The sequence below is a fragment of the Panicum virgatum genome, chromosome 3K (assembly GCF_016808335.1).
Source record: "Panicum virgatum strain AP13 chromosome 3K, P.virgatum_v5, whole genome shotgun sequence".
Lineage (NCBI taxonomy): Eukaryota > Viridiplantae > Streptophyta > Magnoliopsida > Poales > Poaceae > Panicum > Panicum virgatum.
The window spans coordinates 44,136,329-44,151,075 of record NC_053138.1 but is presented as its reverse complement, the minus strand read 5'-3'; the positions used below and the strand labels follow the sequence as shown (position 1 = coordinate 44,151,075).

General features: G+C 44.5%; 1 protein-coding gene across 1 annotated transcript; it reads left to right on the top strand.

Moving 5' to 3' along the window:
- Positions 1 to 7,696: 7,696 nt before the first annotated feature.
- LOC120699269 lies at positions 7,697 to 12,311 on the top strand. The gene is made up of 4 exons (XM_039983208.1): positions 7,697 to 7,811; positions 7,881 to 8,003; positions 8,109 to 8,189; positions 12,080 to 12,311. The coding sequence occupies exons 1-4, from the start codon at positions 7,778 to 7,780 to the stop codon at positions 12,220 to 12,222; spliced, it is 381 nt and encodes a 126-aa protein (XP_039839142.1). The 5' UTR covers positions 7,697 to 7,777; the 3' UTR covers positions 12,223 to 12,311.
- Positions 12,312 to 14,747: the final 2,436 nt, after the last annotated feature.

The window sequence follows — 14,747 nt, the reverse complement described above, 5'->3', positions numbered from 1 at the left end:
TTAAAAAAAAATTAGGAAACATGGAACCTTCAAGCGAAAAAAATTTTGCGACAAAAAAAACTCAACCTGGGGAGCTCCGCCGCCCTCCCCCCACCGGCGGCGTGCCTCCCCGCCGCCGCCGGCCCGTCCCGTCACCTCCCCGCCGCCGGATCCGCCGCGCCGCGCCTCCCCGCCGCCGCCGGCCCGCCCCGCCACCTCCCCAGCGCCGGATCTGCCGCGCCGCGCCTCCCCGCCGTCGCGTCGCTTGCTGGGGAGCGCCGCCGGCCCCAGCGCTCGCCTCCCTGGATCCAGAAGGAGAGAGAAAAGGAGATAGAGGAGGAAGGGAGTGGGTGAGGAGGAGGGATCACGGGAGTGGGGTGTGCGGCGGGGGAGAGGAGATATGTTAGCACAGTGGGGCCCACCATGTGTTTTGTTGGAAAAAAATTGACCGGGAGAAAGGAAAGTTACGGTCAACCTGAAAATCAGCATTGCGAGTCCAGAATGCCAATATAATGTTTGCATCACGAGGGAAATCCTTTGGGTGTTTTTCTTTTGATGATGGAAAAAAAAACAATAAGGGCAGGTCGAACTCCAAGGAATATTGTCCATACAAACTGTGATTTTCTTCACATTGCTAAACATTGCAAAAGTGGGCACCGTCCTCGTTTGTAAGACACAATTCTACCCGCGAGCATGAACACTTCAACGCAATGCAGCTTATTTAGAATCACACATGTAAAGTCCAAACAAATAAAATCCATTCAAATATGCAAGACACAAATAACTCAAGTTGTAGCTGCACTGAACGTACCGACCCAAAATTCACTACTAATATTTCGCAAACCTTATTAAACCTTGCCTAATAATGCACACAAGATATATTTGTACTCACAACTAATTATCTAACGTTTACCTAAAAAACTAATTGCATGTTTATTTATAATAATCAACTAGCTAGCTAGGCCGACATAGTTGAGCTCCACGGATCCCAGCCACAGGTTGCCGTCCTTCTCCGCGACGTCGCTAAGCGTGACGCCCTTGGGTGCCGTCATCACCTCGTGCTCTGCTCCTTTGGCGTCCACCCGGACGCCGACGAGGTGCTCTGGATCCGTCGCGTTGATCTTTTTGGAAGCCTATTGTAATATTCATATTTTTGTTCCATATATATATATAATACATATATATATAAAAAATTTTGCCACAAATAATGGGTATTCAGTTGAATACACTTGATATAGCGTAGGCCCGCCCTGAATGTAGTAGGATGATCTTTATGCCCCTCTTTAATATTCTTGTAGGGGCTAAATGGGTAGGGTTGTAGAGGAGTAGGGGTTGAAAAGTGTTGTTTTTCTGGTGGGGGTGTGGGGTTCATAAAAAATAAGTCTCATAAGCATTCCTTAAAGAGGCTTATGGGCTTATGGAAATGCTTATAAGTCTAGGTGTTTGAATGGAATATAACTTATTTGAAGCTTATTGGATAGGGTTATAACCAAACACTCTAATAATCACCGAATACGCTCTACTAGTCGTACAACTATGCGATGTGAAATGCACCACATCGTTGGTTTCAGTGTAGTTATGTATAGACGTTTATCGCAATCGGTAATGCTTGCGCCCGATCGTCAGGACGGTCGAACGGCCCACCAGGCTCACCACTCCCAGTCGCAATATTCCAGCAGCTAAGGGAAAGTACAACAGTTTAGACAGCTGCTTTCTTTTTGTCACATACAGACAACTAAATAGACAGTTTGTACAACAGTTTAGACAACTGCTGTCTATTTGTCTGTCTACATGATATTTAATTCATCATTGGACATGTAAATCATAGTGGTCTGGTATAATTTGATCTTTGTAGCCATTTTGATGCTTACTACATTATAAGAGTGAACAACATATTCAAATAATTTGCAAATGTGAAGTAGCTTTTCATTTCAAAGAGAAACCATTCGAAAAGGATGGTTCTTTCATAGTTCATAGTTCCGAAGGCACATTCTTCCTTTTTAAAGGATCATATACATAACGTGCCTCACATAATCAACAAGTTACTAGCAACTAGTAAGATGGCCCGCGCAAATAGCACGGGTATCTAGTTTTTATCTATGCTAATTTTTTGGCTCCTTTTTACTTCAAGTTAAATTTATTCAAGTAAATTTGTTTTGTAGTTTTATGGTTTTTTCCTAAATCACTAAGGTCAAGATATCATCTAAGATGGAGACAACTTTATTGTTACCTTATTGGAGGACTGACTTATTTCAAATCTGAACAAAATGAAGGACTCTATGTTATTTCACTACTGGAGTCTGCTCGTTTCCCTAGGGTTAAAATCCTAGGGAAAGGTCCAATAAATGGTAGGGAACATTGTTCCCTAGGAATTTTGGTAGGGAAATATGGCTAGGGAGATTTTCGACGGGAAATAACCAGCGCCCTACGATTTTTCCTTGGGAAAGCCAAATTCCCTACAGATTTCGATTCCTAGGGAAACATGATGACATGGAGCAGCATCCTACAAGGAAAGTTTGTTACCCTAGGGTTCAAGTTTCCTAGGGAAACTGCATGAGCTGCCAGCATAGCTACTATCCCAACGTTTTATTTCTCCTAGGGAAATAGTTTGAATCATATATTGCATTCAAATACAACATTAGCATAAATTCGAATTTGAAATTTGAATCCAAATTTTTAAGTCACAATACATACACAGGGACAAAAATCATATTCATCATTGCTGCAGATATTATCTCAAAATTACATATAAAAGTCCAACATGGACATGTCTAAAAGAGAACAGGTAGCAAATATGCATACCAATTTCTCCCCAAAATATATGCATACCAGCAGCAACTTAGTGTATCCAAACAAAGGAATATGCCTGGATTTCACAAGTCCAACACATCACAGTGAATCAAAATAAACATTCTAGGACATGCATGAGTTCAAAAGAGTGGAAATTCATCAACTTGAGGAGGTGAGTAGTTGCCGCTACCACTTGCAGTTCCATTCACAAAGCCGCCACCATTGCCACCAGTTGCATTCGTATTCAAAATGTCAGCATCATCATTGCGACCACTTGTATTATTCACATAGGCACCAAATCGACCATAGGCAATCCTGCTCAACAATTCTTCTGGGCTTTCCCTCTAATGGCTGATCCGAACGTACCAGCCTGCATAAATAAATGAAGACTTAATCAATATAAATTCTTTCTACACTACTATTCCTAGATAGCATATATCATGGTAATCCCATATCACAAGGAACTGTTCTTGCAGACCGTACCCATTAAAAGTTCACGACACAATGCTCACCATCCTCAAATAAATATTAACTCATGATCAAATCTGTTTCAAACATTGTTTGCTTAGAAATGCAAATGAGTGCAACCTACAGAATATTTGCAACAAATGGATGCAAAGCTCACTGATTTTATAATGTCACTAGATATAATGCACTGTGGACAACAAAAAAGAATCTCAAGTTTTAATTTGAATAGGGAAATAATAGTTGGCATGAGTAAAGATTTCATGGGATCACATCAGGCGTCAAACAAAGTGAACTTGACACGTGTGTAAGCTACTTTTCATCAAACTTACATTATCAGGAGAGGGATTTGGAGATGGTGAAACAACATATATCGGAGGCGGGGGAGGAAGGGGTGAAGGAACCGCTTCTAGAGGCATGCCACAGTGCATAGCCATACTCTGCAGATTTGATGATATATGATGTATGTCATTATTATGTTGGAATTGCCACAAGATTAATGTCCAAGAATCTGTGTCAGATCTCACCTCCATAAATTTCTGGATCTTTTCATCTCGATCTTGTACCATTCTACCCCACTACATCATGGTTTGGGCATATTCCTTAGCTAATCGACTATCATGAGCTTCCTTCCTCAATTGTTCCTCTTCATGCTGACATTGACGCCTTGCAGCCATAGCAGAAGCATGACTTCCCTTCAACTGAGGGAGGACTTCACTGTCATTGACACCTTTCATGGGCACGTGGTGCTGTTGGTTCTCCAGAACCTGTTTCTCAGGCTTCAGCTCCCGATTCCTCACTGATGGAAGTAATTCTATCTGAGAAATCGTTTAACAAGCTGATCGATTCTTGATTCCTGACATATGAACAAAGATAGAGGCATGTGTGAAACAATATCTGAAAAACTGTTGCAGAATTTTCACATTTCAGAGTAATAGAAAGGGCAATTATAAGTTCGCGTAGCTCCAATCGATCATACCAATCATTTTTACAAGAAATATATATGCACACATCGGGATGTACGGGAGCTCGGCCTCACCTTTACGGCCTCCGGCACGTTCGGACGGCGGCCTGGCGGTGGTCGGGCTCACGTAGGCTCCCCATGCGGCGGCACCAGACCTGGTGGTGGCCCCGCCCGTGCTCCCCACCGGCGGGCGGCCCCCGACCAGTGGCGCGGCCGCGACTTCTCCTCAGGCAGTGGGTGGCCCTCGACCTGCTGGTGCACCCGTGCATGCTCCTCAGGCAGGCGGACCCCAAGCTCGTGGCGCAGGGGTGCAGGGGCGGCGACGCTCCATGGGTTGGAGAGGGAGGAAGAGAGCAAATGGAGGCATCGGCGGCGTTTCACTGGGGGCTAGAGGGAGCGGAGGGAGGGAGAGAGGGGCGGCGGCGCACAAGGTTGGAGAGGGAGGAAATTAATAATAACAATCTTTTATAGTTCTATCCCATGCACCATCCATCGCCATTTTAACCACACATCTTCTACTCATCTCCATACTCACAAGTCACATCACCGATGTTTGTATCTTGACACTCACCATTGTTCTAGCCAAACGGGTCTCCTGCTACTCTATGTGGCACTAATATTAATGATGTGTTACGGTGCATAGAGAATTTGGAAGTGGCATGGCAACTTTGAAATTGAAGGGGCAAGAACAGGTATATCCGTAGAGAGTTTGGAATTAGCAGCCCCAAATTCTCCTCTTATCTTACTCTTTTTGCAAAATTTATTAACTTATCATCTCATCAATACATCATCACTATCATCTCTTCATCTGCATATCAGCCACAAAATAAAGATCCCTTAAATTTATCAACATGCATATAATTTTGCCTGTGACACCATCAATAATGAACCACTGGAGTGTCGCTGCTGCAGCACCTCCACTTGAAGTAAACTTCCTCCATCGCGTCTACTTATCTTCCATCGTCAACTAAATCGTGTTCCATTTCTACTGCAGCAACGCCTATCGACACCAACGAGGTAGGAATCAACTTAGCAGAGGCTTCTTCTCCAGTGTCGATGGTGTTGCAATCATCCAACGAAGTGGACAACCATGAGTGCTTCAGTCCTGCGGACGATGAGGCTTTACAAGATTGTATCATGGCGGGTTACTCTTATGAAGAGGCACGAGATTACATCTCAGAAAAGAAGAAGTGCTTAAGTTACAATGATGAGATTTTTGTTGAAAATTTTTGGGCAGATATGGGATTCCCAAAGGGAACACGATGGTGGGAAAATGAGCGATCGCCGGTGGGAAGTAATCCGGAGCACAAACAATGTGTCTCGTCGGAGCCTTCTTCACCGCAACGTGCTAAGCAATTTTCTCTGCCATCTAAGAGAAAGGGTGCGTCAAATCCAGACATTCGAAAGAAAGGGTTCGCTTTGCGTTCTTGGAAAGGCCCACTTCCTAAACATCGATCTCAGGTGATCACGTTGGAAGCCTTTTTGCCAGAGACCGCAAGGAAGCGCCTCCTGCATCCGGTTCGACCTCTGCGTGCAGACCTCATTGCACGTGCTCGCGATTTCGGTAGGTCCATCTGGGACCTGATCCCAAACGGGCCCAGGAAATTCAATCGCGCTCCACTTCCTGGTCGTGAACTTCCCACGCCGACACCATCTCTAACCCTAGCGCGAGAACCTGGGTGCCCGAGATCAGATTCATCGCCGGTGTTGGTGGCTAAGCGGGGCCAACGCTCCTTTGCGGACGTCGTGCGGAGCTCGCCGATGCCACCTTACCCTCGGTTTGTGGATCGAGGCAGGGGTCGAGGCCCCAACCCTGGTCGCCGGGATGGTCGCAGTCATGGGGATTTTGGCGGCGGCGGTTTCCAGGCCCACTCCAGGGCACAACACCCTGCTGGTCGCGGCCGTGAGTATGGTCGCGAGGTAGGTCGTGAACATGGACGTGAGCATGGTGCTTCTGATGGTCGCAGCGCACATCCTGGTCGAGGAGGAGGAGGAGCTGATCAGCAATTTTCTAGATCAGCAGGAAATCAATCCCAACAGCAGTACGTTCCTATCTTGCCATCTAGCAAGGCTGATTTTGTTCAACAGGGGGCAGAGCGGGAGCAACAGCAATTGGAACAGGGTGCACTTAAGAAGAGGAAACCCTTCTGTTTTCGTTGCAAGTGCAGCGGACATGTTAACGAAAATTACAAGGCAAATCTCGACTGCGTTATCTGCAACAAGAAGAATTCCCATTTGTCGGCCAAGTGCCCGATTCTGAAGATGCCTAAACCAAATGCATCTTTCTTTGGGTCAGGCAAGAAGGAGTTTGCTTTTATCAGAATTACAGACGTCGACTACAAGCTTGAGACACCAGATCTGTCACCCACGGGACTAGTCACCGTCTCTGGGGGACACATCACAGCGGAAGTAGTTCAGTCTGAACTTGCTCGTATCATCAGAACAGACTGGAAGTGGGAAGCTTTAGTTCATGATTAAAATTCTTTTTTGGTGGCTTTTCCTAGTGACGATTCGCTGCAGAGAATGGTTGACATTGGCTTTCAGTTGAAAAATCATGGCGTCACACTCACGGTGTCAGTCTGGCAAAATGATCAAGATATTGCACCTACGTATGAGTTAGAGGAAGTCTGGGTCCATGTTACGGGGGTGCCACATGCTTACAGGCATTACTTGGTTTTCTGGGCTGTTGGGACAGTGATTGGTGCAACTCTGGAAGTTGATATGCTAACTTATAGGATGAAGGGTGTGATCAGAATCAAGGTTGGGATGATGGATAAGCGTCAGCTGCCACATACTACAGACCTGGTTTTTGGTACTCAAGGTTATCATGTGACCTTTGCACAGGAAGATGAACTTTTCTTGCCAGCAACGCTTCCGCCAGAAGATGATGATCCCATGGATTTTGATAATTTCCGGGATGGTAATGGTAGTGCTGAGGATAAGGATAGGGATGATTCTTCAAAAAAAATTGAAGAGGACGAGTCAACCTGAGAGCAGCTTACCTCAGACAAAAAATGTTGGATCTGGACCTGCCCCAATGCAGTGTCGGATTGCGGTCACTCCTATGGGAAACCGTCGCTCATGTCCACCGAGGAAGCCGGTTTTGTCTTAAGGAACTACAAAATCGACCAAGATTGCGGTTACTGTACCAAGAGGTGGTTTCAGGCCGATTCCTGGGAATACTTTTGGTAAATATCATCCTTTTTTACATCAGAATATGGCTGTGTTAAATCTGATTTTTCACAATGCCTTCTATCTGATGCATTTAAGCAGCAGGGAGAGGTGATCGACGCACCTTTGGGCGTAGATGCGCTTTCAACTGGCATGGGCGCCCAGATGGCAGGGCCAATGGGCGATTCCAGCATGGTGATGGATAAAAATCCTCAGGAGCTTAAACCTGCACTGCAAGTACAAACATGCTCTGAGTCTGTTACTTATAGTAGTCAGGCTAAAGTTACTCCACCAAGAAATAATGGTCAGTGTTCGCGCTTCTTTGGGTCAGCTTCTGAGGAATTGCATACAGTCTCACCCTTTTGTGTAGCAGATTATGCTAATTCTCCATCTAGTGGGCCATCTGTGATGGCATCGCCGATAATTCCGGAGTCAAATACAGGTACTCCTTCACCTTTGTCAGATAATTGTTGCGATAATTTCAGATCATCACTCGATCTATCTGGTACAGATACGGTGGTATCTGCTAAGGCGGGGGTGACAACACCGAGTAAGCAACAAGTTGTGTTGGCGTCAGGGCAGCCGGAGGTGTTCACACCGGCAGCTTTCAAGACACCTACCAACAGTATCGCAGGTACGGAATGTGATGATTTTTCAGGGGTTGGATCAGTTTTCCTCGATGGTAAACGCAGAAGTGCTCGCGCTAACTATTCTTTTTCTGCGGATGGTAATTCTGCAGCAGATGAGCTAGTTCTGGACAAAGCCAAGAGGCGTGCTGCTATTAGGAACCTGGATAACCCGGCAGGGACATACCCACCAGGTAACATATCTTTAAAGTTACCTATGGACAATAGTGTTGCAAAATTAAAGTCTATCGGGATATCTATGGGTAGCAGCTCCAAAGAGATTATTGTTTCTTCTAATGCACTAAAACGAATTGAAGTGGACAAAGTTAAGGTTCAGCCAAAAAATAAAAGAGTGGATACCTATTTAAATCCTTTTGATTTAAGTGATGAGGAGGATCCTGAAAATGAAAACAGGCTCCTTTCCCACTTAATCAAGGACATAACTGATGTGGATTTGGATGACCTGGACCTAGGCATGAGAATTTGTGACCTTAAGGTGACCGGGCGTAAGTCGAAATCAACAGCTAAAAAAGCCAAGGCGCGGAAAAAGACTCAAAAACTAAACAAAAGTGTTTCCCCATGAAAGGATTCTACTGGAATATCAGAGGTCTTTCAGACTTGGCTAAATATAGATACATCTCAGATGCAATTAGAGATCACAAACTAGACTTTGTTGCCGTCATGGAGACCGGGAAACAGGACATGTCTAGATCAAATCTTAACCGTCTTTCTGGTGACGCGGATTTTATCTGGCATTGCCTCCCACCCAGGGGACGGTCGGGCGGTATTCTACTAGGAATTAACTCAACAGTCCTTGATCTATCTATTATTGTGGAAGGGGAATTTTTTATTAAGTTCCATCTCCGAAACAGAAACGATGACTTCAAATGGATTTTGATGGCAGTATATGGTCCGGCACAGGATGAATTCAAATCAGCTTTTCTGTCGGAACTCGTACGTACGTGTCAACAGAATCCGTTGCCCACCTTAATCGGGGGAGATTTTAACATCATGAGGCATAGTAAGGAAAAGAATAAAAATAATTTTAACCCTCGCTGGCCATTCCTGTTCAATGCTGTCATTGATAGCTTTGATCTTCGGGAGATAGATTTGATAGGGAGACAATACACCTTTGCAAACTCTCTTCCGGATCCGACCTATGAGAAGCTCGATAGAGCTCTAATGACAACTGAATGGGAGTTCAAATACCCGATGGTAACAGTGCGAGCACTAGATAGAGGCATCTCAGATCATACCCCATTACTTTTGGAAACGGGTGACCCATCCTTTACGGGACATGCAAAGCAGTTCAAAATGGAACTCAGTTGGCTATCTCATGAGGATTTTCAAGAGCGAGTCACAAAAATTTGGAATCAACCGGTTGGTGGACAAAATTTAGTGCAACGCTGGAATAGAAAACTGGGGGCACTCAGAAAGCACTTGCGGGGGTGGGCTCGTCACCACCATGGGGTGTATAAAGCACAAAAGGAAAACCTCCAATCGATAGTAACGGACCTAGACACCCAAGCTGAATTTAGAACACTCACGAACGTTGAGAGGAATCAACTGGAATCCGCCCGGGATGACTTGATAAAACTCCTGCGTGAGGTGGAACTCAAGTATTATCAACGGGCCAAAGTGACTGACGTTCTTTTGGGGGATAATAACACTCGATACTTTCATATGGTTGCTAATGGCAAACATCGTAAGAAACGTATCTTCTCCCTAGAACACGAGGGTGGAAAAATTGAGGGTCAATATAACCTAAAAGGTTATATCACCCAATTTTACAAAGAATTATTCGGTCCTCCTGAAGAGAATAATTTTAATTTAGGTGATAGGACGGATGATATCCCTCAAGTCAGTTCACTAGAAAATGCATTCCTCGTAGCTCCTTTCACTGAAAAGGAGATTCGGGATGCAATCTTTGATATGGATCATAACAAAGCGCCAGGACCAGATGGTTTCCTAGCTGATTCTATCAGCAGTTTTGGGATGTCATCAAAGGGGACCTCATGCAAATGTTTCATGACCTGCATAATGGTGATCTTCCCCTTTTCAGTCTAAATTTTGGTGTCATAACGTTATTGCCAAAAACACAAGAAGCCAGTAAAATCCAGCAATACAGGCCGATATGCCTCCTGAATGTGAGTTTTAAAATCTTCACGAAAGTGGCGACAATCCGTGTCAATTCGGTTGCAGATAACATAATTAGCCCTTCACAGACGGCATTTATGCGTGGCCGAAATATTTTAGAAGGTGTTGTGATCTTGCATGAAACGGTTCACGAATTACATCGCAAGAACCAGAGTGGGGTAATTTTCAAAATAGATTTTGAAAAAGCCTATGATAAAGTGAGGTGGAACTTCCTGATTCAGACGCTTCGGCTGAAAGGCTTTTCAAACAAGTGGATTGATTGGATTAAGTCTTTCATCTCAGGTGGAAGTGTTGCAATAAATGTCAACGATGAGGTGGGTCCATATTTTCAAACAAAGAAAGGACTTAGGCAAGGAGACCCACTCTCACCCATCCTTTTTAATTTAGTAGCCGACATGCTCACACTTTTCATTAAGAGAGCAAAAGCAGAGGGTTTGCTTAGTGGTGTGGTGCCCCATTTGATAGATGACGGGCTATCAATACTACAATATGCTGATGATACAATTCTCTTTATGGACCATAACCTGGAGCAGGCTCATAACATGAGGACTATTCTTTGTGCTTTTGAGCAGCTATCGGGCCTCAAAATTAATTTCCATAAGAGTGAAATCTTCTGCTTTGGAGAAGCGAAGAATTGCGAAAGTCAGTACATGGAGCTGTTTGGTTGCAATCCAGGATCTTTCCCAATCCGATACTTAGGCATTCCGATTTATTATAGAAAATTGTCTAATAGCGATTGGCTGAAGATCCAAGAACGGTTTGAAAAACGTCTCAGTAGTTGGAAAGGTAAACACCTTTCAACTGGAGGTCATTTAACACTCATTAATTCTATTCTTAGCAGCTTGCCTATGTACATGATGTCCTTCTTTGAAATCCCAAAAGGGGTTCGTAAGAAGTTGGACTATTTTCGATCTAGATTTTTTTGGCAAAGTGACGAGCATAAAAAAAAGTATCGGCTAGCAAAGTGGGACATCTTGTGTCAACCCAAGGATCAAGGGGGACTAGGGATTCATAATTTGGAATTAAAAAATATAGCTTTGCTCAGTAAGTGGCTGTACCGCCTGTTAACAACAGATGGTACATGGCAGCAGATCTTACGCAATAAATACCTAGGGTCTAAACCGTTGGTACAGGCCCAATGGAAGAGCGGAGATTCACATTTTTGGGCAAGCCTGATGAAGGTAACACGAGATTTTTTAAGATTCGGAACATTCGTGATAAAGGATGGGTCTCAAGTAAGATTCTGGGAAGACACTTGGTTAGAAAATAGTCCCTTACGCGATCAATACCCACAACTTTATAATATAGTCAGGAAGAAACAGGATACGGTGGCTGATGTACTAAGTACACAGATCCCGAACCTCTCCTGGCGTAGAGATCTAATTGGCAATAAGTTGGTGATGTGGAATAATCTTGTCTCACGTCTATCAACTATAGTTCTCAGCCAAGAAAGGGATGAATTTAAATGGAACCTAGGCCAGACAGGTGTTTTTTGGTAAAGTCACATTATCTGGGTTTAATCAATCAGAACACTCCTAATCTAAATAAGAGAATATGGAAATTAAAAGCCCCACTCAAGATAAAGATATTCCTCTGGTATCTTAGACGAGGCGTCATTCTTACAAAGGATAATCTTGCAAAACGGAATTGGCAGGGGAACCAACAGTGCTGTTTCTGTCATGAGAATGAAACGATACAACATTTGTTTTTTGACTGCCGATTCACGAGAATGGTATGGGCTTCGGTCTATGCGGCCTGGGGCATACCAAAACCTCATAATATGCCTAGTATGTGTGGGAGTTGGCTCAATGGAATTTCTAAAGAATATAAGCCACTAGTACTTCTGGGCGCGACAGCCTTGTGTTGGTCTGTTTGGCTATGCAGAAATGCGGTGGTGTTCGATAACAAAAAATCTTCTTTTTTGCAGGTTATCTACTCAACTACGCACTGGCTCCGTACATGGGCTATCCTTCAGAAGTATACTTTGCAGGACAAGCTTGTAGCGGCCTCTCATTTCTTGGCACAGGTGGCCAAGGATTTTTTTGCCCGGGCACATGGGTGGCGGTCTAGTCTTCGGATTGACAGTCATTAGTGTGGAAGGATCTTTATCAAACTCTTTTTAGGCTGTGTGTCGTTTAGGCAGAGGTCGGGAAATTTTCAAGACGATGTATCACCTTGATGTATTATGCTTGAAATCAATAAAATTTCCCTTTTCAAAAAAAAAATCTACTGTTATGTACATTTGTTTCCTCTCTCTCTCTCTGATAGGATTATTTCCTTGCAGTGCAGCTATGCAAGAGAGCCAATCCGTGGGTGCTATCACTGGCTACCCTGTTTAGTCTTAAAGCACCACATGGCCGCTCTAATCAAGTTCCAGGTTACCGGATCGATCTTTTTATCGCTCAATTAATAGAGCTATCCTTACAGCACTAAGCATCTCCATGCTCAAATCATGTTGTTCTCATCCTCAGATTAAGTTTAATTTCACCCCATACATATCAGGTTCCTTGCTGCCAGTGGCAGAGCTAGGAAAAATATATAGGGCATGTTTGGATCCATGGGATTATTTCTAGTCCTCCCTTTTCTGTCCCAAAATAGATCAAAATCTCCAAATATGAGGGCTAGTTCTTGACTATTTGCAAATAGCTCACCTCAAAAAACTATCCCACCCAAGAGGTGATTATTTGGGCTATTTCGGGTAGACTCCATTTATTCTCTCACTCTCGATCTTGAAAAAATTTATTCTCTCACTCTCTCTCTCTCTTGAAAAAGTGGCACCCAAATGATTGGAAAGGTACTTTATGAGCCAAATAGCTCCTGAATCCGAACATGTGAATAACTATTTTAGTGTAGGTCTATTTGCTTGAGCTAAATAGTAGCTCTGGCCGAGTCCTACTGCTAGCGTCAGGTTGCTCGTGTTCCTCTTTCCATGAATCAAGTTGTTGTCGTGCCACACGCACAACACACCTATAAACCTATTCAGCTGCTCCTATTCAGCCGATTCGCTTGCCGATGCTCCAGCTCCGCGCTCGAGACCGCTATCGCTAGCCTGCGTGCTAGAACCTGCGCGAATCAGTCTCTTGCACCTCCTCCTTTTTATGATAAATATACCAGAAATAATTCGAATAAATAGCACTTCAACGCAATGCAGCTTATTTAGAATCACACACGTAAAGTCCAAACAAATAAAATCCATTCCAATATGCAAGACACAAATAACTCAAGTTGTAGCTGCACTGAACCGACCCAAAATTCACTACTAATATTTCGCAAACCTTATTAAACCTTGCCTAATAATGCACACAAGATATATTTGTACTCACAACTAATTATCTAACGTTTACCTAAAAAACTAATTGCATATTTATTTATAATAATCAACTAGCTAGCTAGGCCGACGTAGTTGAGCTCCACGGATCCCAGCCACAGGTTGCCGTCCTTCTCCGCGACGTCGCTAAGCGTGACGCCCTTGGTGGCGTCCACCCGGACGCCGACGAGGTGCACATCGCGTCGCTGAGCGACATCTCGAGACGAAAGTTTTTGTCTGGTTGATGGAGGGTTTGGTTTGATGCATGGGTGGATGGCGTCTATATATATAGGTGCTTTAATTTGTTTCGTGGCCGGCGCGCAAGGCTGTTGTGTCGAATGCGGACACCGGACACCGTACCGTTGCCCGTTGGGTTGGGTTGCGACAGGCGCTGCAAGTAGCTGGGTTCGAAGGTCCACAAAAACTTTTTTTTGGCAGTTAAAGTGCAAGTGGAATACTTATCTTCAAAGGTTGAGGCTGCATTGGCCCGATGGTTAGCACGATGCTTTCTTGGGCCGAATACTGATCCACATGCATGTTGAGGGGGTCGGGCAGCTTCGATGCCTAAATAGCTTGCCGTAGAGGCCGCTGAACATTGCGAGCGTTCGAGGAGTCGCCAATGGCCGCGAAGGTTCGGCCCGTCAATCCTCGTTCTGGTGTGAGGTTAGGCGCGAAGCTTCGAAAGAGTTGGCCGGCTTAGCCTCGGGTGCTACATTTTGCACGGAGGTTGGCTCGGGTGTTGCCTGGGCACCAAGCGCTCGAGTGGAGGTTCTGTGTACATGCATGTTTGCATGTTGAAAAAGGAACATGCAGAGGTGACAGCTGAAGCTTCACTTATTATCTCAGATGGTAGCTTCGGAAGGGTCATGATGAGACCTTCGGTTGGTGATTTTTTTCTCCGAAGGTGCTCAGCTACAAGTGTGTTAAGTATGAAATTGCTCAGGTGCGGTAAGCTTCACTCGATCTTCTTTGTGGATGCCATCGAAGGTTGTTTATTATTCGAGCTAAAATCACGGTGGGCGCCGCGAATCGGATGAGCTAAAACCAAATAGAAAAGGTAAAGAGTGGCCAAAGCTCAACATATAGGGAGGAGGATGTGGTTGTTTACGTTTATTCCATGGTGTGGTTCAAAATTAGGTTGCTAGAATTTACAAACAGGTCTCTGGATGCTGCAAATAAGTCCCTAGAGCTCATAAACTGGCCCTTAAATCCTCTAACTTAGACTCTTTTACATAAAGGAGGTCCCTAGCCTTAGGTGGCGGTTTAAGACGCACCCCCAACACTAATA

Excerpts from the sequence above, each read along its gene's own strand:
- LOC120699269 (XM_039983208.1), top strand. The coding sequence starts at position 7,778 with ATGGCATCGCCGATAATTCCGGAGTCAAATACAG. Across the intron at positions 7,812-7,880 it reads AATTCCGGAGTCAAATACAG|ATACGGTGGTATCTGCTAAG; the intron begins GTACTCCTTCAC and ends TATCTGGTACAG. Across the intron at positions 8,190-12,079 it reads GGCAGGGACATACCCACCAG|GTTATCTACTCAACTACGCA; the intron begins GTAACATATCTT and ends TCTTTTTTGCAG.